This window comes from Theropithecus gelada, chromosome 13 (genome assembly GCF_003255815.1).
Source record: "Theropithecus gelada isolate Dixy chromosome 13, Tgel_1.0, whole genome shotgun sequence".
Classification (NCBI taxonomy): domain Eukaryota; kingdom Metazoa; phylum Chordata; class Mammalia; order Primates; family Cercopithecidae; genus Theropithecus; species Theropithecus gelada.
Window position 1 is genome coordinate 95030515 of NC_037681.1, and position 24596 is coordinate 95055110.

Consider the following 24596-nt stretch of genomic DNA (forward strand, 5'->3'; position numbering starts at 1 on the left):
AACTGACAGGAGAGTCAGGTGGGGGATTCTGGGTGAGGGGCTAGGCTCCCCAGACCTGCTCCTTGAGCTCATCAATGGTGCTCTCTGCCTGGCTTAGCTCCTCCTGCAGACGCTCCCGCTGCTGCCTCACAACTTCCAGTTCTTGGTTCTTCTTTTCCATGAGCTTCTGGAGCTTCACATGCTCCTGCTTCTCTGAGGAAGAAAGATCCCGCATCCTGCAGGGACATTAGGAAGACAGAAAGAGAAAAGCACGTGTCAGAGTCTCTGGCGATGGGTGCTCTAATGCATTTGGAGACAGAAGAGTAACCATCAGAGCCAAGCACTAAAGACCCTACCTCACCAGGGCATCCTTCAGGCGGGCGTTCTGCTCCTCAAGCTGCTTGAGCTGATAACTGGATGCAGCGCCATCTGAGCCTGGAGAAGACCATTAACACTTTCAGGCATAGTTCTCACTCGACCGTTTGGCCCCCAGCGGCTCTGGGCCCCTTACCCTTCTCTTCAATCTCAGCCTTGAGGATCTCTAAGTCAGTGGTGAGCTCGTCCACTCGCTCTTTCAGTGCCTCCACCTCCTGCTGCAGGGACTCAGCCCGCTCTTCAGCCATCTCCTTGTCCAAAGTGGCCATCTCAATGGCATCAGCAGTATCAGCCATCTCCTCCATATAACGTTCCTTTGCCTCCAGGGCCTCCTTGGCTTCCTGAGGAAGAGGTGGAGGTGGGAGGGGGTACAAGCACAGAGATGCCCCATGCCTCCCTTTCTCACGGGGTGTTCCAGGCTCCAGTTCCAGTCTAGTTTCCAGCATGCTTCCTTGGGTCTCAGGCCACCCCAGCCACCCCCTTCATCCAGAGTCAAACCTTTCTCGCCTCCTTGAGGCGCCGCTGCAGGTCGGCCTGCTGCTCCTGCATTTTGCTCTTCCATTCCTGCACCTGCTCCAGTTGGATTTTGTGTTTCTCCAGCTCTTTTAGCTTTGCTTTGTCTTCTGCCCGTTTCAGTCTCAGGGTCTCTAGTTTTTCCTCCAGGTCCCGCACCTGAGCCCTTAGTCCCTCCTCCTCCTGCAAAAGAGAGGCCTCATGGTCTCTGCACAGCCCACCCCACCTCTCCACCAACACTGAGCTGGCGCAAAGAACACAATAAAGTGTGCAAACATCACCCAGCCCCAGGGTGGCCAAAAGTCAGTGGCATAAGAACATCTGAGAGGAAACCGTGGCACAGTATATACGGGGAAAGTATGGCATAACGGCAAGAAAAGAAAGGGTGACTCAGTCAGTGGCAAGATATCCATAAGCTACGTCCTCACCCTTTCTGATCCAAGTTCTGGGTCTTTGCCAAACCCAAGAAATTTTCAAGACACAGCAGGTAGCCATAAGCCTCTGGGTATCTTGATTCTCCTTTATCCCTACCCCAGTCCTTACCTTGGAGGGGGAAGGAAGCGGGGGGACTGCTCCAGGAGAGGTGAGGGCCGGCGTGGGGATGATGGGTGCTGCCAGCGGAGTCTGAGCCGGGGTGCTGGGCTCACTGCTGCTCAGCTCACCTGCTGACGCTGAGCCAGAGGGGCCCAGGGAGCTACTGGCCCCAGCCACCCCAGTACTGGCTGGGCGGGTGGGCTATTCAGAGAGGGTAGAGGCAGACCAGAAAGAGAGCAGAGGATAGGGGTAGTAAGAGGAACAGAAACAGAATATGAGAATATGGCAAGGGAAGGAGACAGAGAAGAGAAAAAGCAGAAAGAGAGTATCAAAGCACAGTGAGAACAGAGAAGAATGAAAGGGACAAGGAAAATGATACAGAGAGGCAGAGAGAGATAGTGACAAAGGACAGGGGGAGGAGGGAGGCAGAGGAGAGAGGGAGGAAAAGATAAGAGAAAGACATCATAAGATTATAAGGCTCCTCGCTTGACACTGACTCCGCATTCCTCCTAGCTCTGGCACTACCTGTAAGAGCAGAATCCACTATTCCCTAGAACCCCCGTCTATGACCCACTTGTGATCATTCTAGCAACTTCATAATACTCCCAGTCCCATCCTTGCTCCAGGTCTATGCCCTCCACCCCTAGAGGGAAAAACTACAATGTAATTTCCAGAGAAGGCAGGGCCAAAAGTGGGGGTGCCAGGCTTTCTACCCCTGCTAAACCCTCTATGGGAGTCAAGCTGAATCTCCCTCTCTCAGTCTACTTCAGAGGACCCTGCAGGTAAAAGGGCCAAGGTGAAAGTTGTACCCCTAGACTCCCCCTTGAAACAACCCTTCTGTCATCTCCCCCGATCTGGCAACACTATCCAGGTCCCTGTGGGGCAGGGGAAGAGGTGAGCAGAGAAACTGACCTGAAGTTCAAGTCCTGGAGCAGACAGGCCTGCCAATGTACTCAAAGTGCTGAGCCCCAAGGTCTCCCAGTGGGCTGACACTCAGAGACCATGTGCAATCCTCAGACATCCCCACCCAAAGCCTGTCACAGACACACTCACCTCCTTATCCACTGACATTTTACATGGCCAAGTTCTTCATCTTTCTTCCAATCCCTCCCCTCAAAACAGGTCAAAATTCCCTTGTTCAAGAAAGCCTGCTTTGATTAACTACAACCCCATTCATTTCTCTTTTGCATTGAAGCTACTGGCTTAGACAACCTCCTAAAAGCCAAAAGCCATTTTCCCTAGGAGGTGTCTGCCAGCACCACGAACCCCCACTTTCCTCTGAAGAGAACCCAGGATGCACTATGACCAACTTTCACTTGCTCATACATGTGCCCTCATACATGCACATGCCTGAAACGTGTGTGTTCACTCAGCAGTGGCTCACACAGGGGCCTGTTTTCTCACCTTGGGCCGCCGAGTTGTGGTCTGGACAGGCAACAGGAGCCAGAAGAGAAGTAGTCAGGAAAGAAAGGGCAACGGCAGAAAGACAGAGAGCAAAAGGGACAGCAATGAGAGCAGAAGTAGTAACAGGAATGGGGCTACAGTTAGCCACCCTCCCCCTAATCCCACCCCCTTCTCCCTTCAGTGAATCACTGTATTCCTACTTCAGGAACCCAGAATTCCTGTTCCCCTTGGTTCCTGCTCCCACTTTTGTCCAATCCTTGCAGGCCTCACCCCTTCAGACACCCCGGAAATCCCAGAAGTCCATCTCTAGGCTGAGCCATAGAACAAGGAAGCAGCTAGTGAGAAGGTCCCAAGAGACCAGTCCTCCTGCAAACGATCTCTCCCACTCCAATCCAGAGCCAGAGGCCCCGCCCAGCCACCACTCCCAAGGACTTTCCCAGGTCAGCCTCTTCCTTCAAGTGCTAGACTCTATACAGAACTCCCTAGAAACCCCATGTGACAAAAGTAATCTAAGCCCAGAAATGGGAGATCAGGTCCCTAGGGCAGAGCAATGCTGCTGTCCTCCCTCTCCCCAACCCCCTTCCCCAGAATCAGATCCTGCAGCAGTCCCCATCGCTAGGGAAGAGGGCTCAGGTGTCAGGACCATGAATATTGCATTAGCAGAAGCCCAGAGCTCAGCAAAGTAACCCCACCCAGCGGTAGGAAAGGAGGTGGGGGTGGGCAGCAGCACAGAAAAACTACAGCCCTAAATCAAATCTGGAAACCCTTCAGGTTACTGCAAAATGGTAAGTGGACAATTAACTCCAATTTCCAAATAGTGTTCTTGCTACCCAGTATCTCACTGCTCTAGTCAAGACAAGATTTGGCTTGGGCCTTATTTCCAGGATATACTGAGGCCAAGAAAACCAATTCCCACCCCTCCTACCCTGGGTTAAGCTTCCATAGCTGTGGGTCAAAAACTATTCTAGGGTTCCCATCCCACCCTGGTAAAGCGCCCTGATACAAACCCTGGGGGTTGAGGGATGCGGGGAGAACTAAGAGGTATTCTAGCAAAGGCTGGGTGAGGCAGGCAGGCCTGCTAGAGGCACTGAGATACCTGGGCCTGCTTCCCTAGGTTCTACCACAGGAAATCCTCCCAGATCCAGTATGTAGTAGAGGCTGCCTGAAGCCCAAGCCAGTGAGGCCACTGGGTATAAGGCCTGGAACACAGGCAGAGCCAAAAGCAGGCAAGGCCGTAAGCAAATGCCCAGGGTGTGGGGCATAGTGGTGACACACGACTCTCCCTAACCCACCTTCGTCCTCACCCGCCTCCCCTGACCAGGTAGACAGATGAAGTCAATCAGCCCCCACCCCCACCCCAGCAGCCTGCTGCCACCATTGCCCTGGCAACCCAGCAGCAGGACGAGAGCAAGCAAGAGTACCTTTCGGGCTGTCGGTGCCTGTCTCATCATTGCAGAAAACCAAAGAAAGCAAGGAGAGGAAAGAGAAGGGACAGAGGAGGATAGACAAACACACAGAGGAAGGACAGACGAAGGGAGGGAGGGCAAGAGACCGAACAGAGGGAAAGGCGGCGGAGACAGGAGATTAGTGCATCAAATCCCAACAATGCAGCCTCAGCTTCCCGGTGCCGCAGCTTCCCAGCCTGCAAACGGCCGCCGCTCTGACACAGAGGCCCCCGCAGATGTGCAGCTAGATCGCCAGGCTCTGGCAGGCACCGGAGCGGTGCCTGGCCCAGTTCACCAGCTTAGGCTGATGGCAGCCTCAGTGGCCGCAGCACCAGCTCCACCTGACGTCATGCACCCACCCTCCTCTGCTCCATGGGGGTGGAGCCACTGCTCCTCAGTCACCTAGCAACCATCTAGGGCTTTGCTGGCTCCTCCTCCTCAGGATGGTCATGCGCAGAGCTTGTCCTGCTTCTTTCTCCAAAGAACAGGTTCTGGCTCCTCTCTTCCCTCCCTTGCCTACCCCCAAGAGCGTGCTCCAAAAAACTGGGCCAGAGGCTATCCCAGAAATGGCACTCTATGGGGCCAGGGCATCACTGGGCAGGGACACAGGGCCTCTCTGCTCCAGCAGTCTCTCTCATCATACTCACACTCTGCCCCCACCCCCACCCACCCATCCATAGCCCCATTAACTCCACTTCTGTCTCTTATACAACCTGACAACACCCTTACAGTCTCTCATCTGGCGCGCACACACATCTAGAGTGCCCCTCCAGCAACAGGACTCAGCTCTGAGGAGCACACACAGTGACTAAGAAACCCTGGGGAACATGCATCTGGGTAGCAGCAGTTCTAATGACTGTTGGGCTCCTCTCCAACAATCCCCTGGTTGTAGACAGGTTAAAGCCTGTCTCTAAAGGGTTTCCAAAAAGAACTAAGCACTTTGCAGAGACATCTGAGTTTTCTTCTGCCTTCCCCTTCAAAGCACATTCTTTTGCTCTGGAACCAGCTCCCTGATCCACATGGGTGAGAGCAGGCGCCCTAGGCTAAGTGATCTGCTTTGAAAAAAACTACTGGAGAGGAAGACTGGGGTGCCCCGGGGTGGGGGCACTCAACTGTCTGATTGACACTTTCCAACATGAGTGCAGAAGGGCAGCATGGGTGGCCTAGCCTGGGCTTTCCCACATTTCCCCAGGCAGCTGCCAAAGCCCCTGGTCAGACCAGGCTGTGGAAAGAACTCCATAAATATAAGACCATAGTTTCATGCTCTTCTCTATTCAAGGCCTGAGGTGAAATGGAAACCCCAATCAGGAGACAATAATCAAAGGACAACGCCAAGTTTCTATGACTCTGAAATGGGCCCAGGATCCTTCACAGCACTATTTTCTTTATATCCCCATTTCCAACCAAAGCAATGGTTGTGGTCTCTACCATGGCAAGACTTCAAAGTGAGGACCCATCACCAACCAGGAGCTGGTTTCCTCCTGGAAAAGGCGATGTTTTCCTCTCCCCTCCCACAGCCCCAATCCAGCAGCTCTCCATGCAATGTCAGAAAGGCCTGAGATAGGCTGACAACAAGGAAATCATAGAATTGTACATACAACACAGTACATACAGGCCAGACAGGCACATGCAGGTCAAAAAGAGCTTGGGCAGAGGCCCAAGGCAAGGGCTGGTATGAGGAAGTGGTCATGGCAGCAATCAAAGAGTTTAAAGAGTCTGTGGCGGGGAGGGGAGGGAAGGTGACATGATTGAGCCCCACTCCAATGATGGTTGATGAAAGGCTGCAAGGGGTAGGAGGTAGGCCTCAGGCACACCACCAGAGGGGGAAGGAGGCAGGGACAGACTGATGGGGCAGAGTTGCGGGGTGTGGGGATATTTATGGCAGAGCCCATCCAGAGGCAGGCACATGAAGGCTCTTAGGTTTTCCAGCTTGGGACTGTTCTTACCCTATGCTCTGTTCCCTGACCTCCCATCTCCTTGCAAAACCCCATCACTTGGTATCTTCCTCAGTCCCATTCCCCCAGTCTATCCCTTCTACGGTTGTCCAAGCTCGGGCTAAGCGAGAACCCACTGTAACCCAGTAAATGATCTATTTCACACTGCTGCTATTTACAGTCAAATGCTTATAGTTTTTGACTGGGGAATCTTTGACTTGGAGTCCTGGGGCAGAGAGAATCATCCCTAGTGAGTGCTACCTGGACGTGGACACTGAGCCTAAAGTTCTTGCAACCTTCAAAGGAACTCTGAAAGCCAAGGCCACCATTTCCTCTGGCCATCCCAGCCCAAGGTCACACACACACAGGCATGCAGCAGCCCAAGGACATGCAGGACAGCTGGGGAAGGGGCTCATGGCTCCCATCCACCCAGGCACAAATAGTAAACACACCACCTTCTTAGGCTTCAGTCCCCGCTGCATGAGGAGTAGGAAAGGGCAGAGTTAGAGAACAGATGTCCTGGGCATAGGTGTTAAGACCAACTCAGGCATACACAGGTTAGGTTGGGGTAGGGGGTTGTCAGGGTGAAATGAGTAGTCCCTCAAAGATCAGCTTCCATGATGTTCACCCCTTGGCCCAGAGAAGCTGCAGAGTCTACAGCCCCACCTCACACACCCTTCACGGAGTATCAGAGAGGAACTAGGAAGCACCCTCTGCATCCAGCTTAAAACAGGAGGTAGAGGGTCCGACTCCTTGCCATTCACTTGTGAATAGGAGATTGCTTCTTCCTCTATCTTCTACCTTAACCTTACCCTCAGACCCTTTAGATGTTGGCATCTTTGGGTTCCAAAAGGTAGGAAGTTGGCTACACTACTTGGGTTAGACCTGTCCTTCCTATCACCCTCAGCTCAATCTCATTTGACCCTGAACTTATGGAGCCTATGAGTTTTTCCCTGCTACCACCTTTACTATAACTCTAATGCAGAAATTAATTCCCAGAAAGCCTCCTTCTTAGGGAAGCTGGAGAGATTTGAAGGCAACTCAGACTCACCTACTACTTCTACCTGCCTAGCACTGGGTATCCCCCATATTTCTCCTTCCCCTCCCTTTATTACTCCCCATTTCCACCCCCAAACCACTCACCAGTTTGCTAGTCTTTGCAGTTGTATCAGTTCCCTCTGTAGAAAGCAAACAGAAACAAAGTGTGTACTTGTATAGAGAGGTAGGGGGAGATAATAATAAAGGAATATGGTGGTGATGGAAAACAAATCTTAGGATCTACTGTGGCCCCATGTTATGAGGAGAAGCCCTGGGGACTCCTCCTGATTATGAGGAGGCAACTTTAAGTGGGTGGTTGTTACCTCTTTTGAGGACTTTTGAAGCAGAAGAATCGGGTGTCTCTGGGGAAGTAGTATCTGCTCCATCTTCAAACACCTGGATCTGAGGCCAGATTCAATATAGCCAGATCAATAGATTCAATATAGCCAGATCAAGGATGGCTGTAATATGGGCCCCTCCCCAGGCTCCAAGCAAATCAAGAGTACAGGGCAGCTTCCCTAAGGATGGATCTCGAATCTTCCCTTCCCCACTACCTTCCACTCTCCCAACCAGAGGCTTATGCCCATGCTCAGGAAAAGGAAATACCAACACATCAGCTGCACATGCAACAGACATGTGCACACATGCACACACACAGAAGGGCGTGAATACCTGGGACTGGCGTACAAAGATGCCATGCCCTTCATCACAAGTGAAGTACTTCCTTCCTTGAACAGTTCCATCATTTTTGCCCTTTGCTTCATCCAGAATCACGCCTACCCATTTGCCAGTAGCAAAGAGTGTGGCTCCAACATAGGCCACAGTGCCTCGGTGGCCTTTTCCAATCACTTCTACACGGGAGCCCACCCGCAGAGGCCGGGCGCTTGCCTCTGCACTCATCCTGCTGCCGCTGGGCGTCTGAAAGAAAGACACAGGTAAACATAGACAGTTAGAGGCCTCAGATCAAAGGTGGCATTCTCATGTATAAGAAATGCCTCAGCCAAGATGCTGGACTGAAAAACAACCAGAATCATTTTCTTAAACCCCATTTGCAGAATTGGGTGGACCTCCAAATTCCCCTCTGAAAAAATGTCAGTGATATTCTCTTCTAAGATTTCTCCAAATTCCTCTGGAATCTGCTAGAATTTTTAAGGGTTTATATTTTTTTATAACAAATCGGAATTCATTGATCAGTCTATGAATGTCACCACATGGCTGCTTTCTCAGGAGCACTGCCTCCTTAATTCTCCTCTCAGGAAGGGAATTAAGCTCAAGCAAATAACTCAGTTTAGACCAGGCTCCCCACAACCCAATGCCCTGACTCAGGAGTCTGAGCTGGGAAGACAGGCAATTCAGTGGGTGAACCTACAGAATCCTGTTTCCCCTTCCACTGTCACTTGTCTCCTCTGTGTTTCAAATGGTTTTCTTAGGCCTCATCCTTTCAGAGGCACACAACTGTGCCTCCTTCCAGACCCTTAAGTCACCACCTCTTCTTCCCGATCTGACTCCTCCCATCCCCATCCACAACCCACCATGAAACCCCAGATGCTTCACCACAGCCCATTCAACCATTCAACTCCCTTCTACCTGGCCTGAGTCTTGTTTGGTCAACTCTCTATCCCCAAGTTCTGGAGATTCTTCTCCATGCTATTTTGCTATAAAAAGGAAAACACAGGCCAAGTAAATTGGGTGGATCTACCCCTCACTCTGTTCCCAAGACTCTGCTCAGTGGTCCAAATGAATGGTTTATCACTCCACAGATGGGCAAGGCAAAAGAACAGACTAAGACACTTTCCTTGGGCAGCTCTCAGCTTCTGGCACACCCATGATGACTGAACACAATAGAAAATTAGGTCCCAAATAGGCCCATGGTTTAGAAGAAAATCACACTTGTCATTTTTAGCAATAGCAACTCCATGAACCAGGGGCCTTGCAGCAAACAGATGAATGAGGCATGATGAAGTGATACCATCATCCTAAAGACTCTATGGGAGTCCCTTCTGATACTCTCATTCATAATAGCTTCAGAAAGGAGCCCTAGCAGAGCCATGGAAGAGCCAGGACACCTCCCAACCTGTCGTTGCCTAATTCCCTTCCCCAAAGAGCTCATCCAGGAAGGTGAGGATATAGTTCTCAGAGGTTCCAGGATCTCAAATCACACCTGGAACAGCAGGATGGCTCTCATGGACCTGATAATAAAAGGAATTGCCAGTGATATAAGAGGCTGAACCCAAAGTCAGAGACTCCCCCACTTTCCAACCCCAATAAGCCTCTCAGAACCAGGGGGCCACAACAGTAGCTACAGATTCAGTCTCAGAAGAGAAAGAAAGCAAGTAACAAATAACAAAGCAGCTCTTAAGAAAGGCTTTACTATAAGACCTCTCTGACACATCATCCCCATTCTGAGCCCCCAGGATAATCTGGACCCCCTCAGGAGCCCCTGGTATGAGGGCCAATTAGAGTCAGAGGTCAGGCCTTGCTAGTCCCCATTTAGGGATCAACTCTGTAAAGGGAAGCCTGTCCAGCCTTACACCACCAGGGCTTCGAGGGCTCCTTAGAAAACACAGTCTGAGTGCCCCCAGCTGAGTTCCAGCCTATCTCCCCAGCCCCCACACCAATGATGTCCACAGGCACCCAGGCCTTCCCCAGCAGCCCTCCAGGGCCATCCCAGATTAGGGCCACTTACCCGGCTGTACACATGCCTCTTGCTCTGTGCCATGTTGCTCACCCGGCCTCTACCCCCTCCCCCAGCTGGCCAAAGACAGAGAGAAAAGGTAGAAACCTAGGCAGGAGGGTCAGGGCGCTGGGCCCTCATAGAGGGACACAGGAGTCGTCAGACACAGCCCTCCCCAGTCCATGGGCCTCACTCGGTGGCCTACACGGGTAGGGGTGGAGGCAGTGATGGGGGCTGAGGAGCAAGTCCCCTCTGCTGCCTGAGGATTCCTGAACCCAGAGACACAGAATCCTGCTTGCCAGCTGATGAGTCTCACTCTGCGCTAGTGCTGCTCTAGACTTGTCAGGAACCGTGCTAGCCTCTGGGTCCTAGTGCCCCCCTGCTTCACCTGGGCCAGGGACTAAGGGCTGGGCCTACGCCACAGATCCTCAGCACTCACCTCTTGAGTATACTGTCCTAGGGCTGGGAACAGTCTTGACAGGTCCTCCTAGTCTGTACCCACTCACCATCACTGTTCCCCTGTCCCCCAGGATGTAAGGCCTTAGCAGGCCCATAAGCATCAAGTGACACTTCAAAGTGATCAGCTGCCTAGGGCCTCCACACAGCCAAAATAAGGGTCTCTCATCCACCTTTCTGGTGCTCTTCTCTCTCCCTCCCCTCTCTAAACTCTGGACTCAGGGTCCAAATTCATGTGATTAGGGCCTGGATTTCAATCTCAAACTGAGCCAGAGGAGGCAGGACCTGCCCAATAGGCAGCAAGGGAAGGGCAGTAATGGAGGCAACTTCACACACATAGCAAAGCAAGCCAAGTACCCCAGCCCCCTCCCACAAGGCTGGCAAAGGTTGCCACAGTCACTCTTCACCCTTTATGGTTGTTATAAGGGGCCAGGTTGTAAAACCCAAGAATATCAGACTCAACTGCATTACTAAAGGCAGTAGTCAAAAGCAGAGAGCCCTTCTTCTTGTAGCACAAGGCCCAGTCCACCTCAGCCATCTTGGCCTTGCCTCCTAGCATCTCAGACCCGATGAAATGGTTTATTTTCTACAATTCTGTATTTCACAAAAATTCTTCAATAACCATGTATTACTTTTACAATTAAAATTGTTTAATTTAATAAGATTATGCATTCTAATGAGAGGTCTCCAGGGGACTATGTAACCATACTGCTTTCATTCACTGGCCCATCTATCATGGGCTAGGAACCAAAAGACCAGGGTTCCTGCCCCTACACAGTCAACAAGGTTGGCCTGGGGTCTGACCTATGGCTCCACTGAGTATAGTATGGATCTAGTTCCCTTGGGCCTAGGGACGCCTGTCTTTTCTGTACTGGGCTTACTTCACTGGCAGAACAGTGACTTCACCCCACTCTACCCTCCTAAGATAGGCCAGGTAGCCCAACAGTACAATGATAGCCAACATTCAGAAATATAGCCCCAAAACACAATTCCGTATCTTCAGTCCTGGCCAGACCCCCTAGGAAATCATCTCTCTCCTCCTTGCAAAATCTCCATGTTTCCCCCTCCTTTCCCTATTCACCATTACACAGGTGGGCAAGGCCAGGCACGTCCTTGCAGCCTGGACCTCACATGTTCGGGGCACTTCACAGTCTACCTTAAAAAAAAAAGACATTTTATAGAACCATGGTTGAGTACTGGTTCTAGACTCAAGCTACTTTCCTGGCTTTACCACTTGGTAGCTACATAAACTTGGTCTAGTTACTTAACATCTCTATGCCTCAATTTCCTCATCTGCCATGGGGAAGTAACAAAGAACATATTTCAGAGAGGTATCGTGAGGATTAGCTGAGATAATCCATACAAAGCATCCAGAACACCGCCTGGTATTTAGTAAGTGCTAAATAAAAGTTAGCTAAGAACAATGTCATCATATATGGACATTAAAATAACCCCACTGAGGGGTTGGCCAGGCATGATGCTGACAAGGCAACTGAGGCTTTGAGAACTGAGCAACTTCCCTGAAGTTACACAGGCTGTGAGGAGTAGAGCCAAAACTGGAAACAACCTGACCCAGAGCCCTCTGTGCTTTCTACTACCCCTCACCATTACCACAAACATCTCTAGGCTTCCAACGCACTGCTCTTCCTGTAGGCCACACTGCCTTCAAAAATTCAAAAGCGCTCAGATCTAAAAATAGCCTCACAACTCACTAACCACATAGGTATCAACAGTCCCCCAACTTCTTGGAATCTGTTTATTTTCCTATGAAATGGAAATAATATCTGCCATATCTACGTCAGTATTATGAGGTTCAAAAAAGCTAAAGCATATACAAGAACCTTGTAGGCCAGGCGTGGTGGCTCATGCCTGTAATCCCAACACTTTGGGAGGCTGAGGCAGGTGGCTCACTTGAGACCAGGAGTTCAAGACCAGCCTGGCTGACATGGCAAAACCCCATCTCTACTAAAAATACAAAAATGGGCTGGGTGTGGTGGCGCATGCCTATAATCCCAGCTACTTGAGAGACTTTAGGCATGAGAATCGCTTGAAGCCGGGAGGTGAAGGTTGCAGTGAGCCAAGATCGCACCACTGCACTCCAGCCAAGGTGATAGACTGAGACTCAAAAAAAAAAAAAAAAAAAAGTGCCTTGTAAAAAGTACAGAAATTATAGAAGTGCAAAGAATTACCTGACATGATACTAAATGGTATATACAGCTACACAATAAATATCGTAAGAAATTATAGAGAGAGGTAAATTAGAAAGAAAGGGGGTACCTAAGCATGCCTTGAATTGTGGGGATTTTAGAAAGTATGTGGAAAGGCCTAGAAAGCCCTGTAAGTTGTGAACACAGTATGAATAGAGGCAGAAATAACTTGGCTTGACCAGGGAATAGTAAAGAATACTGGCTTAGCTGAAGTAACGAATTCTAGATGAGTTATTCTATCAAACTATAAGGCTTTTGAAGCATAGCCCCCACCTTTTCCTCTTTATGATCCAATAGCCAGTACATAGCTCATGGTCAAATATTTATTGAATAAATAAACATCTTAACATTGCAATGTACTGGGAGGTAACTGTGGGTAGGCAAGAAGTTTAACATCAGGCAAACATAGATGGACTTGATCCAATAATCACAGGAAGGCAGTCCTGTTCCTGAGCAGGAGACAGCATAGTGAAAACTATTTTAGGAAGATCAAACTGATGACACCTGCAGGATGGAGTGCAGGCAGGAGCAACCTGGCAAAGACAGGAATAACAGCAAGGAGGCTGCTGCAATAGTGAACACAGGGTAAGGAAGGCCTGAACCAGGATCAGGAGAGTGAGAAGAAAGAGGCCAATTCAGAGACAGTACCAAAAAAGCCCTGAGAAGGCCCTGTAATAGATCAAACATGAGGAAAGAGGCAGCAGGCCTACACAGGCTCTGGAGACAGACCTGAATACACCTTTGGTTCTCCTCTGAGCAAGATATTTAACTTCCTGAGCCCTGGTTACCTCAACTGCAAAAAGGAAGAAATAATGTTACCTCACAGGGACATTTTGAAGATTAAATAAGATTTAAATAAAGCATTTAGCACAATGTCTGTGTGCTCAGCAAATGGCAGATAACATCTTCATTCATTATTCTAAGGGACTATCCATGATGACTTGCACACAGTAGGAACTCAAATGCTGCAAGGATAAACGGATGGGTAAATGAATGCATGAATAAGTAAATGAATAAACTCAGGAAGTTTTCAAGCATGAGAAATGTAATAATTGAAATATTAATAGAATTGAAGAAATGGGAGGGGAAACAACATGTTAGGAGAGAGAAAATGCGTCCCATTCTTAGGGCCTTCTCTGGGGAAAACTTAATTGTATACACGAATACATGTACTTCACTATCTCCTTCAAAAATGAACCTGTGATGGTAGCCAAAACAGATTCCATTCTCTCCATTCCACAGATGATAGAACTGTGTCTCAGAAGTCAAATGACTTGCCCAAGTCTCATAGCCAAAAAATGGCAGAGGGACACATCTGAATATCTCTACAGGCAGGTGCTCCTTCCACAGCATTAGCGGGCCCAGGCCCATATCCCATGGGACAATCCTGGGTTAATGTTACCCCAGCCAGGGAGGAGACAGACACCTCTTGGATTTCTAATCCATTTTCCTCTCCAATGATATTAAGTACCACTAAAATAGCTAGAAAAATGGGAAAAGAGGAGGGAAAAATATCTGTGTCTAGTAAATAAACTGCCAATAGTCTTAGAGAAATTTCAGGAAATTATAGGAAAACAAGATTTTGGAGAATTAAAAAGGAGAAAGTGAAGAGGAAAAAGACTCTTTTCCATCTCTACCATTTCTCCGCTGTCTGAACCATTTCTACCTTGTTTTTACTGGCACCCCAGCATTCTTTGATACCTTGATCTCCTCTTGTCTCACCTTATCAAACCTTGATCCTGGGCTAACCCAACTGTCTGCTTTCCCTGCTTTCCCACTCCTAGAGGAGCTTGTCTGAAACCCAGGCAGTCTGATAGCAAGGCAAAACTATACATCTCTGAAAGCACTAGTAAGGAAGAGATAAGTGTGGACCTAAGTCCTTCAGGAGTCAGAAAGGAAAAGGTCTGCTTATTGAGTGGTAAATGGAGGCTGGGAGACTGGAAGCTTGGAAAGCTGGATTCCAGATATTCATAGGACCCCAGAAGACAATGTGTACAGAGCTTTTTGTTCCTAGGTCCTACTCAGTATCTGCCTTACAGATTTCATAGATAGGGCCTACATACTCAATGGACTTCCTTCCCTTCTCCAGCTCCTCATTACTCTAAAAAATGTCTACAAACCCACTCCCACTCTGAATGCAGCTCTACTCCATCTCAAAATGTCCCCTTCCCCCAGAAATATCCAGTGACTTCCAGGCCCACCTCCAAGGGCCTCTTGACCTCTTAAGAGTCAAGAAGAAAAGCTACGCTATATGCTTCACTTATCTTCAATATAGGAACTTCTGCAGGAAGGCAAGAGGCACTCAGTCCTGTACTCAAGAACTGCAATGCTCTCAGTGGTATGAGAAGTCCGATTTAGCCTGTTTGAAGTTCCTGCTGATTCCTCCCCCTGAATCAACCAGCAAGTTCCTGGCACTAGGACCCTGTAGACAGGGAACCCTGAGCCTGCGCTCTAAAGAGAGAGATGCACCATTTCACAACTTCAGCAAAAGCCAAAGCAGCCAACAAAGCCACAGCCCCATCTGCTGTACTGGGCTCTGCCTTTTGGGCAGCTCGCCGGCCACTCCCCAAAAGCAGAGCATTCCATCCTTTCTCTTTTTAAACCCACGTCATCATCTGATCATAATGGAAATCAATCTCCTCAAACCACCATGCAAAGGCGTATCCATGGCAACCTCAAAAGGAAGGACACAGAGATGATGCTTCAGTGGCTGCAGCAGGAAAAGGTAAGTCCGTTTCTCTTCCATCCACGCCATCCCATCACTCTCTCCTTTCACTCAAGTCAGGTATACAGCTTATCTACAAACGGTATCTGTCACACAAACTGAGAAAACATATAAGGTGAGTTAATAATCATTATGTTATTATATAAGGTTTTAGATCTGCCTAGTCTCTCTGCCAAGAAAAAATTATCCTTTTCTAGGCAATAGGAACAGGGACAAGGTCTCTCTTCTTATTCACCTCTCAGGTGACACAATCTCAGCCCACAATTCCTGACAAATCACTATCGGTCACTTGTCTTTCTAGTCAGGATGCTGGAAAATCACTCAAGAATATCCAAGTTTCCCTATGTAGTTGTCAAAAGCTGACAGTAACACTGATCCCACTGTCCTGCCCCCTCCATGCCAGCAGCATGCCCACAAACTGGCATGGTAAGATTCCCTCCTTAGCAACCGTAGACTCTAGGTTCTCAAGGTCCAGAAATGGAGTTGGGATTAAATTTCTGCCTTCTCTGATGCCTCAGGAGAAGGAATTCATTTCTGCAGAGGTAAGAGATTCATCAAATACAAGTGCTACTAATCCTCCATGCCTCAATTTCCTCTTCTGGAAGAAAGGGATAATAACAGTAACTTTCTAACAGGATTGTTGTAAATATCACATGAGAATGCCTGAAAAGCACTTAGAACAGTGCCTCATATAAAGCACTCAATAAATGTCAGCCATTATTATTATGAGAAAGATGAAGGGGAGGCTTATAGCGTAGGATTTCAGTTCAGAGGGTACTCAACACTCCTGGAGCTTATTTCAATTCCACTGTCTTCCTCTTTCCTCTTAACAGTTGTTTCAAGCTTCCTTCACCATTTTTACCATTTTCAATCCTTACTCCCACCCAAGCCAAACCAGCATCCCCACCTCTCAGCAGATAACCTTGCTGAAAAAGAAAATTGGCCCTATTAGGTAAGAAGTTCTTTGCAAATTTAGATACATCTACATGCATATGTTATTATCTCTTTCTTCCTAAATTCCTTCCTTTCTTCCAACATTCCTCTTTAAAGAAAATGGTATCCCCTTCTTTTCAGGGCCCACTCTTTTCCCTCTCCTCTGAGGACCTGATTTAGCAATCGTCCTTTCTCTTGTGTCTTCATTGCACCCTCTCTACTGGATCTTACATGGCATCAGAAAAGCCATAAACAAGATTCTTCCAGCCGGGCGCGGTGGCTCAAGCCTGTAATCCCAGCACTTTGGGAGGCCGAGACGGGCGGATCACGAGGTCAGGAGATCGAGACCATCCTGGCTGACACGGTGAAACCCCGTCTCTACTAAAAAATACAAAAACTTAGCCGGGCGAGGTGGCGGGCGCCTGTAGTCCCAGCTACTCGGGAGGCTGAGGCAGGAGAATGGCATAAACCCAGGAGGTGGAGCTTGCAGTGAGCTGAGATCTGGCCACTGCACTCCAGCCTGGGCGACAGAGCGAGACTCCGTCTCAAAAAAAAAAAAAAAAAAAAAAAAAGATTTCTTCCATTCTAGGAAAAACTAGTCCCTGCTACCTCCTCCACAAGCTGCCACCATTCTGTATTCTTCCTTTCTCTGCTGAACTACTCAAAGTGAGTACACATTCTCTATCTTCACTTCCCATCTAATTCTCGATCCATTGCTATCTGGCTCCATCCCTACCACTCACTGAAGCTGCTCACAATTTAAATGAGCCCTGGTGACCACAATGTTCTATACAACCTCAAGGTGCATTTCCCAAGCTCATCCTAACTTGACCTCCCTGTAGCAACTGAGATTGTCAATCCTTTTCAGGAATTTTCTCCTTTCCTAGCTTCCTGGACAACACTCTCTCTTACCCTAGCATGTCAATCATACTCATCTCCTCTGTCATTATTTTCAGCCTTCTATAAGCGTGGCTGGGAGAGCTCATCCATTTCCTACAACTTCAACTACCACTCATACTTACTGCCCCTAGACAGAAATTCTTCTGAACTTCAGACTCATATCTCACCCTGTCTGCTAACTGCCACAGAGCCCTCAAGTTCAATACGACCCAAAACACACTTGGTATCTCCCTCACTTTAAAAAAAAAAAAAAAAAAAAGGCTCCTCCTCTATATTCCCTCTTTGCTATTGGCACTACCATCCACTCAAAATAGAAAACTGAGTCATTTGCAAAGACTCCCTCTCTTGTTCTCAACAACCAATTTAGTCATTATGTCTGGTTAATTCTGTTTCTCCAGTCTCTCTCAGATTCATCCTGCCCTCTCTGTCCCCACTGACCTAATCCTTAGATCAGCCCTAAATCATGCCCACGATATTACAAGAGTCTCCCGATGTCCCTGAACCAGGTTCTTCCCCTTCAGTCTATTTCCACATTTAGCTTCCCAAAATACAATCACGTCATCTTCCTGCCTAAAAGCCTCTGGTGGTTTCTCTGCCCACAAAATGAAATATTTTTAGCACTGCACTACAGGCCATTAACAACCTGGCCTTGACCAAGCACAGTGGCTACACCTGTAATCCTAGCACTTTCAGAGGCCAAGGCAGGAAGATCACTTGAGGCCAGGAGTTTGAGACCAGCCTGGCCAACATAGTGAAGCCCTGTTTCTACCAAAAATACAAAAATTAGCTGGGCATGGTGGTGCATGCCTATAGTTCCAGTTACTCAGGAGGCTGAGTAGTCCCAGGTGTAGTAGCTATAGTCCCAGATACTCAGGAGGTTGCAGTGAGCCAAAATCGCACCACCACACTCCAGTCCGGGTGACAGAGTGAGACTCTATCTCAAAAAAAAAAAAAAAAAAAAAAAACTGGCCTCAAACTCTCAAACTGGCACAGCGGCCTGCAGACCCACCTATACTCAGGAGGCTGAGGGGGATCACTTGAGGCCAGGAATTCCAGGCTGTAGTGCCTGATGATCTTGCTTGTGAATAGCCACTGTACTCCAGCCTGGGCAGCATAGCGATACCCCATCTCTAAACAACAAAACAAAATACAACAACGTGGCTTCATTATGAATCCGGTCGCATCAATCACCAAAGTTCTCTTTTATTCCAGACACTTGCATCTATCTGCCTTTCCCTTTATGCATCTGCAAATGTTACAAATATCACCAGGACCATTCTTCCTCCTCATCCTTCAAGGCTCAGCCCAATTCTTACCTCTTTCCTAAAGACTCTTCTGGCTTCTCCATGTAAAGCTAATCATTCCCTCCTCTGCCCTCACAGAGCACTTGGGACATATCTCTATTTCAATACCACATTCTATTTAAAATATCGTCTCTTATTCTACTAGGAATTCCTCCAGGACAGAGGATTGTATCCATCTCAGTATCTAAGCACTCAACATAGGGCTTTGCACAGAGAAGGCATTCAATGTTGAATAGACACCTGTACCAACATCACACTCAGGATATAAATTGTCTGACAGCTTTCCCGGAGAGCAGATCCATCCCTGAAGCCCACCACCATTGGGGAAATCAATACTCAAGTGCACATACACATGCACACACACATCTCTCCCCCAACCCTCAGTAAACATGGCTCTTTCCACTCCAGATAGGAGCCTAAGAAACTAAAAGTGCAGGAACAGCCCTAGATTCTATGGAATTTGGTAGTGACACTAAATCTCAATCTCGTATACTTCCAGGGTAAAAGAATAACAGAGACAGCTCTAGGTGAGGTGCAGATCCCCTGGGAAACAGCATTAGGGAGGATTTGGGGGCAGCAAGGGCCCATGCTCTGCTGTAGTGAAGCCCTTGGGGAGGCCAGACTAAACAGCTAACCTGTCCCTTGACCACATTCAACTAATATCAGCCTGAATCTCAAAAGCGAAATGATACAAAGCCAAAGTCAGAGACTCCAGGATGACAAGGACCTTAATATAGATATGAATCCGGCAATATTTCAGCTCTTACCTCTTCAGGGGACACTGAGGAACAAGTTCCTATTTTACTTGGTATGGGACGGATAGTCCAAGTGCCCCCAGTATCACCTAGTAGCTGTAGACAGGCCAAGCAACCTGGGAATCATCTAGAATCCCTCTCAACCTGTAACTCCAAGCAGCTGCTGGCAATGATAGAGCTGGCAGAGTAAAACCTAGAGTGGCAGTTGTCAATGGCATTATGATTCACCCAACTACTTTGACTCTTCCCTAACAATTTCTTCTCCTTCGTACCCTCATGGTCAGTCAGGCCCCACTTATCAATTCGTCCTTAGTACTGCCTCCTGCATCTTTCCTTTCTCCTCCACTATCACTATCATTACTTCAGTCTGCCATGTAATAGCTTTGAAAATCAAGGCAAATCATTTACCCTCTTTGGTGCATCATCTACAAAACAGCATAACAGCTGCTCTGCCTACCTCGTAGGAATATTAGATCAAATGAGATCATGCCTGTGAAAAGTTCTGTAAAGTGTTATACATAAATACAAGGCATTATTATTATCAACCTAAATTCTCTAACATTGCTATGCGAAGCCTATCCAGCTCCCTCTCTCCCCCTCCTTCCCTAGTTCCAACCACCTTATACATCACAGTAAAGCAAATACATCTGCTAAAACACTGCTTTGTCCCTACACCCATCTGCCCGACATCTCTCATTGATAATCTCATTTCTTGCTATAATCAAACAATCCTGGATTCAACAGATGCAATCCCATCTCTGCACCACTGTCAGCTGCTTAAGATACTTTCCTAGTCCTGCAAGCCACACCCATCCTTCAAAGTCCAGCCAAAGCCCCACTACACTCCACACATAACAAAGACAAATTTAAGAAAGGGATTTCTTAAACATAATGGAAGAATTAAACACAATTCCACTTAGAAAAATCATAGTAGACACAGCTGTCATCTAATACTTGGAGTCAACTTTTTAGGAAGGACAGGTGACACTTTTTTTCTGTTTGATTAAGAGATAATCTAGGACCAACAGCATGGAAGTTGCAGAGATGTATTTCAGGAACATGAAGAACTTCTTTCTTGAGCTATTCCAAGAACAAAATGGGATGCCTTACTTGTAGACAATTCCCCATTATTTTAAATGTTCAAGCCAAACCGCAAAATTTACCAAATTGGCAAGAATATTTTAGATAGAACTCAACACTACAGGGATAACTAGACTAGACTCACAGAATTTTAAATCTGAAAGAAATATTTGAGATCTTGTAGTCCAGACTCCTATCTTACAGGCCTGGACAGACAAAGTGAATCTCTCAAGGCAGCACACTCTGTTCTGGAAAACATGGTCTCTAACTTTCAATCCAGTGATCTACACTTTTGCTACTCAGATTGTGTTCCATGGGCCAGCAGCATTAGCCTCACCTGGGAACTTGTTAGAAATGCAGAACCAATCATAACCTGTACTGTAACGAGATCCCATTACACGTGCACACCATTAAAACTCAAAACGCACTCACCCATACTGCCCCTTCTAAACCTTGAATTTCTATTTCTGGAACTCCAATTCCCAAACGGTTCCACATGTTAACCAGGGGAATCACCCAAGAATAACAGTATACCCTAGTAAAATTTGGGAAATTCTGCATACCATACCCCCAGTTGCAGATTCATGGTAAATATTATTAGCATATTAAAGGCTCTGCAATATTCTGTAGTAAAGTTTAACCACGAATTTTCCAACAGCTTTTGAAAACAAAATGCCTTTTTAAAATAAAGTTATCGTTATCTCTTTTAACATCTCATAGCTTAGGCTTTGGCAGTACGTTAAGTAAAGGATGTCAATCTCTACCTCCTAGCTTAGCCAGTGATCAATATGGGTTTGCTGCTCTCCTCATTGCAATAAATGAGGGTAACTTTTCAAATCCCTGCCTCTAAAAACAGCAGAGATCCTTATCTGTGTGATTTAGCTGTGGTTCTGTCTAAAGATAAGGGATGCGCAAGATGACTTCAAGGATCATCTTGCCAGCTAAGGCGGACCCCAGCAGTAGGATCACACACACAAACCATATCCAGACTCCCATGCTATGAGTCCTTTAAGATTTTTCTCCCCGTTTGACACGAATTTCTCAACCATGTGCCCACAGGAAACCTGTAGCTCAGTATGGATTCAGGGGCGCCTCGGACGCTCGCAGGAACGGAAGGGAGACCCTTGCAGTTCTGGAGGAACTCTAAGGCGCAGTCACTCTGATCCCAAGAGAACCCTGCTAGGCTGAAGAGCTGAGGTGGGTCAGACGGGCCTCGGGGCAAACGCTCAGGCGGAGCCCCCAGACCCCGGCAAGCGCCCACCCCTGATCCAGCCCATCCCTGCCAGTCCCCGCCCCGCACACCGGGCTCAGTGTCTTGCCCTACGCCAGCACCAAATCCCCAGCCCACCGCCGGCAACCTCACGAATACGTAGGGGGCCGGCGGAGCAGACGGTTGGCAGGGTCGCGCCTCCGTACCTGCACTGTCAGGGGCTCCACGCCCAGCTCCGGCCCCACAGACGACCGACGCCCAAGACCCTGCGGGGCCGGCCCCGCCCTCCCCGCCCTCCCCGCCCTCGTGGGCTGCCCGACTCGCCGCCAGACCCTTCCAGGACCGCCCAGAACCCTTCGGCCTGGAGGCCCAGAGGCGTTCTGTATCCAGTGAACGCTCTTTTCCCGCAGTCCCGCCCTGACTGAAAACTGCGCGCCGACCGCAGCCGGGATTACATCAATCAGGCACAAAGCTGGACACCTGGGACAGGCTAAGCGCACGCGCACTGTGCCTGGGAAGCCGATTAGGACCATAAGAAATCGGCGTGTCGTAGCGAGCGCCCCCTCTCGGCGGAGGGGAGAAAGCGCAGAGGGTCTGGAGGACTCAATTCCAAGTGTTAAACTGCTAATTAAAACAATAGCGATAAACAGTATCTCCTCCATTAGCCTGGGGGAGAAAATTAAGTTTTGCTGCTCCTCAGTGTCACCTGTCATATGGGGATACAGGCATTCTCATGCGCTTATGATGGGAATGTAAAATACAAATTTACATAATGGCATTTTAAAATTTCAGACATAGGTTCAAATTCTTTTTTTTCTAAGACAGGTCTCCCTCTGTTGCCTAGACAGGAGTGCGGTGGCACGCACAATCATGGCTCATTGCAGCCTTGACTTCTCAGGCTCAGGCGATCCTCCCACCTCTCAGCCTCCCTAGTAGCTGGGTCTACAGGCGCGCGCCACCATGCCCTTTTAGTTTTCTTTTTTCTTTTTTTCTTTATTTATTTTTTTTTTTGGAAAGACGGAGTTTCACAATGTTGCCCAGGCTGGTCTCGAACCCCTGGGCTCAAGCGATCGAACCGCTTCGGCCTCCCAAAGTGCTGGATTACAGACATGAGCCACCACACCCGCCTGGGCTCAAATTCTAACAGCAATTTACTAGCTGTGTGAGAGCTAGAGTTAGTTATTTACCCTCTCTGTGCCTCTGTTTTCTTATTTGTTAAAGTGAGAATGTTAATGATGGTACCTATCTCATTATGTTGTTAGAAGAATTAAGTTAATCCATGTGAAGAGCCGGAAATATAACTATTGTAATGTTATATTTATTTCAGTTAATCTCAGATTTGAAACCAACTAAAACATTCATAAAGCTGATGTGGGGAGCAGTAAGCAGTAGAAGGGATGAATTGAGTATTCCCTTTATTACTCCCCCCTTTTCCCTATTTCACCTTCTAAATATTTATAACTGTTATTTTGATTAGATACTACGTTTACATAGTTCAAAAATCAGAACACTATTTTAGAATATAAACAGAGAAACCTCCCTTCAACCCTGGTTCCCATCGACTCCATCCCCCTTGCCTGCTACAGGTAACGCTTGTTATTAGTGTCTTCTTGTTTATCTTTTCAGTGTTTTGTGCAAACATAAGCTCATATGAATATATAGTCTTACTTCTCCCATTTCTTATGCCAAATGTAGCATGCTAGATACACTTGGCATAAGTTCTCTTCACTTAATCTATCCTGAAAATCTTTCTAAATCAATAAATTAGAGATCTTCCTCATTTGTTTTTCAGTTGCTTAGTACTCTATTGCATGGATACACATAATTTATTAACCAGTTTCTTCTAGTTACATACTTTATTTCCAGTCTTTTAGTATTACAATGTTGCAGTGAATCACTTTGAACATAAAGACATTCCATATGTGAGCAGGCATATCTGTAGGATACATCTTGGTCAAATAATAAATGCATGTATAATTTTAGTAGAAATGTCTTCCATCTCCTTCAATTAAAGAAAAATGAATATAAAAGTAAATATAAAGATTTTAAAAGATACTGCATATACATATTTTTAATTGTGGTAAAGCATACATAACATGAAATTTACCATTTTAACCATGTTTAAGTTCAGAGGCACTCAGAACATTCACATTGTTGTGCAATCATCACCACTATCCATCTCCAGAACTTTTTCAGCTTTCTGTACCCAAAACAAACAAGTAAGCAAACAAAACCCTCTGTGCCCATTAAACACTAGCTCACCATTCTCCACCTACCCCAGCCCCTGGTAGTCACTATCCTACTTTCTGTCTCTATGAATTTGATTATTCTAGATACCTCATACAAGTGGAACCATGTAATATGTGTCCTTTTGTGTCTGGCTTATTTCACTTAGCATAATGTCTTCAAGGTTCATCCATGTTGTAGCATGGCCAAAATATATTCCATTATATGGATATGCTATATTTTATTTTATCTATTCTTTCATCAATGGACATTTGGGTTATTTCTGCCAGTCAAAAGATAAAACTTCAACAAATTGGATTTAAAGATCTCATTGGCTTTCATTAGTAATTCAAGAATTTAGCAGCAACCCAACTAAAGATTTAGACAGAAATACCATTAGGCATGGCAGGACAGTTGAATTTCATAAAGTAACTTAAGTAGAAACAAGGAAACAGCCTAATTTTTATCTGTATTTATTTATTTATATTGAGATAGGGTCTCGCTCTGTCACCCAGGCTGGAGTGCAGTGGTGTAATCACCACTCACTGCAGTCTCAACCTCCTGGGCTCAATCAGTCCTCCCACCTCAGCCTCCTGAATAGCTAGGACTATAGGCACATAACACCATGCCTGGCTAATTTTGTATTTTTTGTAGAGACAAGGTTTTGCCATGTTGCTCAGGCTACTCTCAAACTCCTGGGCTCAAGTGATCTTCCCATCTCAGCCTCTCAAAGTACTGGGATTGCAGGCATAAGCCACCATACCTGGCCAGCATAACTTTTTAAAAATCAGATTGGTTAACACCAGGCTACTTCAGGTTATTTTCCTTATAAGGGTTAAAGCAGAAGGGATTTCCTTATCATCCTGGTTAAAAACTGGCCTATGTGGGGATTTGGCTATCATCT

At 47.3% G+C, this 24596-nt stretch overlaps 1 protein-coding gene across 6 annotated transcripts in view; it reads right to left on the reverse strand.

Annotated features, from left to right (window-relative positions):
* Positions 1-22455, reverse strand: part of DCTN1 (dynactin subunit 1) — a 31422-nt gene extending 8967 nt beyond the window's left edge. The window contains exons 1-12 of one of the 6 annotated variants that reach the window (XM_025354749.1): positions 21673-22455; positions 7895-8140; positions 7546-7624; positions 7328-7362; positions 6640-6660; positions 4227-4244; positions 2806-2826; positions 1411-1602; positions 853-1050; positions 491-695; positions 336-414; positions 56-215 (exon numbers count right to left, since the gene is read on the reverse strand). In XM_025354749.1, coding sequence (XP_025210534.1) covers positions 56-215; positions 336-414; positions 491-695; positions 853-1050; positions 1411-1602; positions 2806-2826; positions 4227-4244; positions 6640-6660; positions 7328-7362; positions 7546-7624; positions 7895-8140; positions 21673-22179 — 1761 coding nt within the window. In that variant the 5' untranslated portion in view covers positions 22180-22455. Of the gene's footprint in view, positions 1-55; positions 216-335; positions 415-490; positions 696-852; positions 1051-1410; positions 1603-2805; positions 2827-4226; positions 4640-6639; positions 6661-7327; positions 7363-7545; positions 7625-7894; positions 8141-9908; positions 10260-21672 lie in introns of those variants that run through there. The other 5 variants (XM_025354752.1, XM_025354753.1, XM_025354751.1 and 2 more) reach the window with 5 other exon arrangements.
* Positions 22456-24596: the final 2141 nt, after the last annotated feature.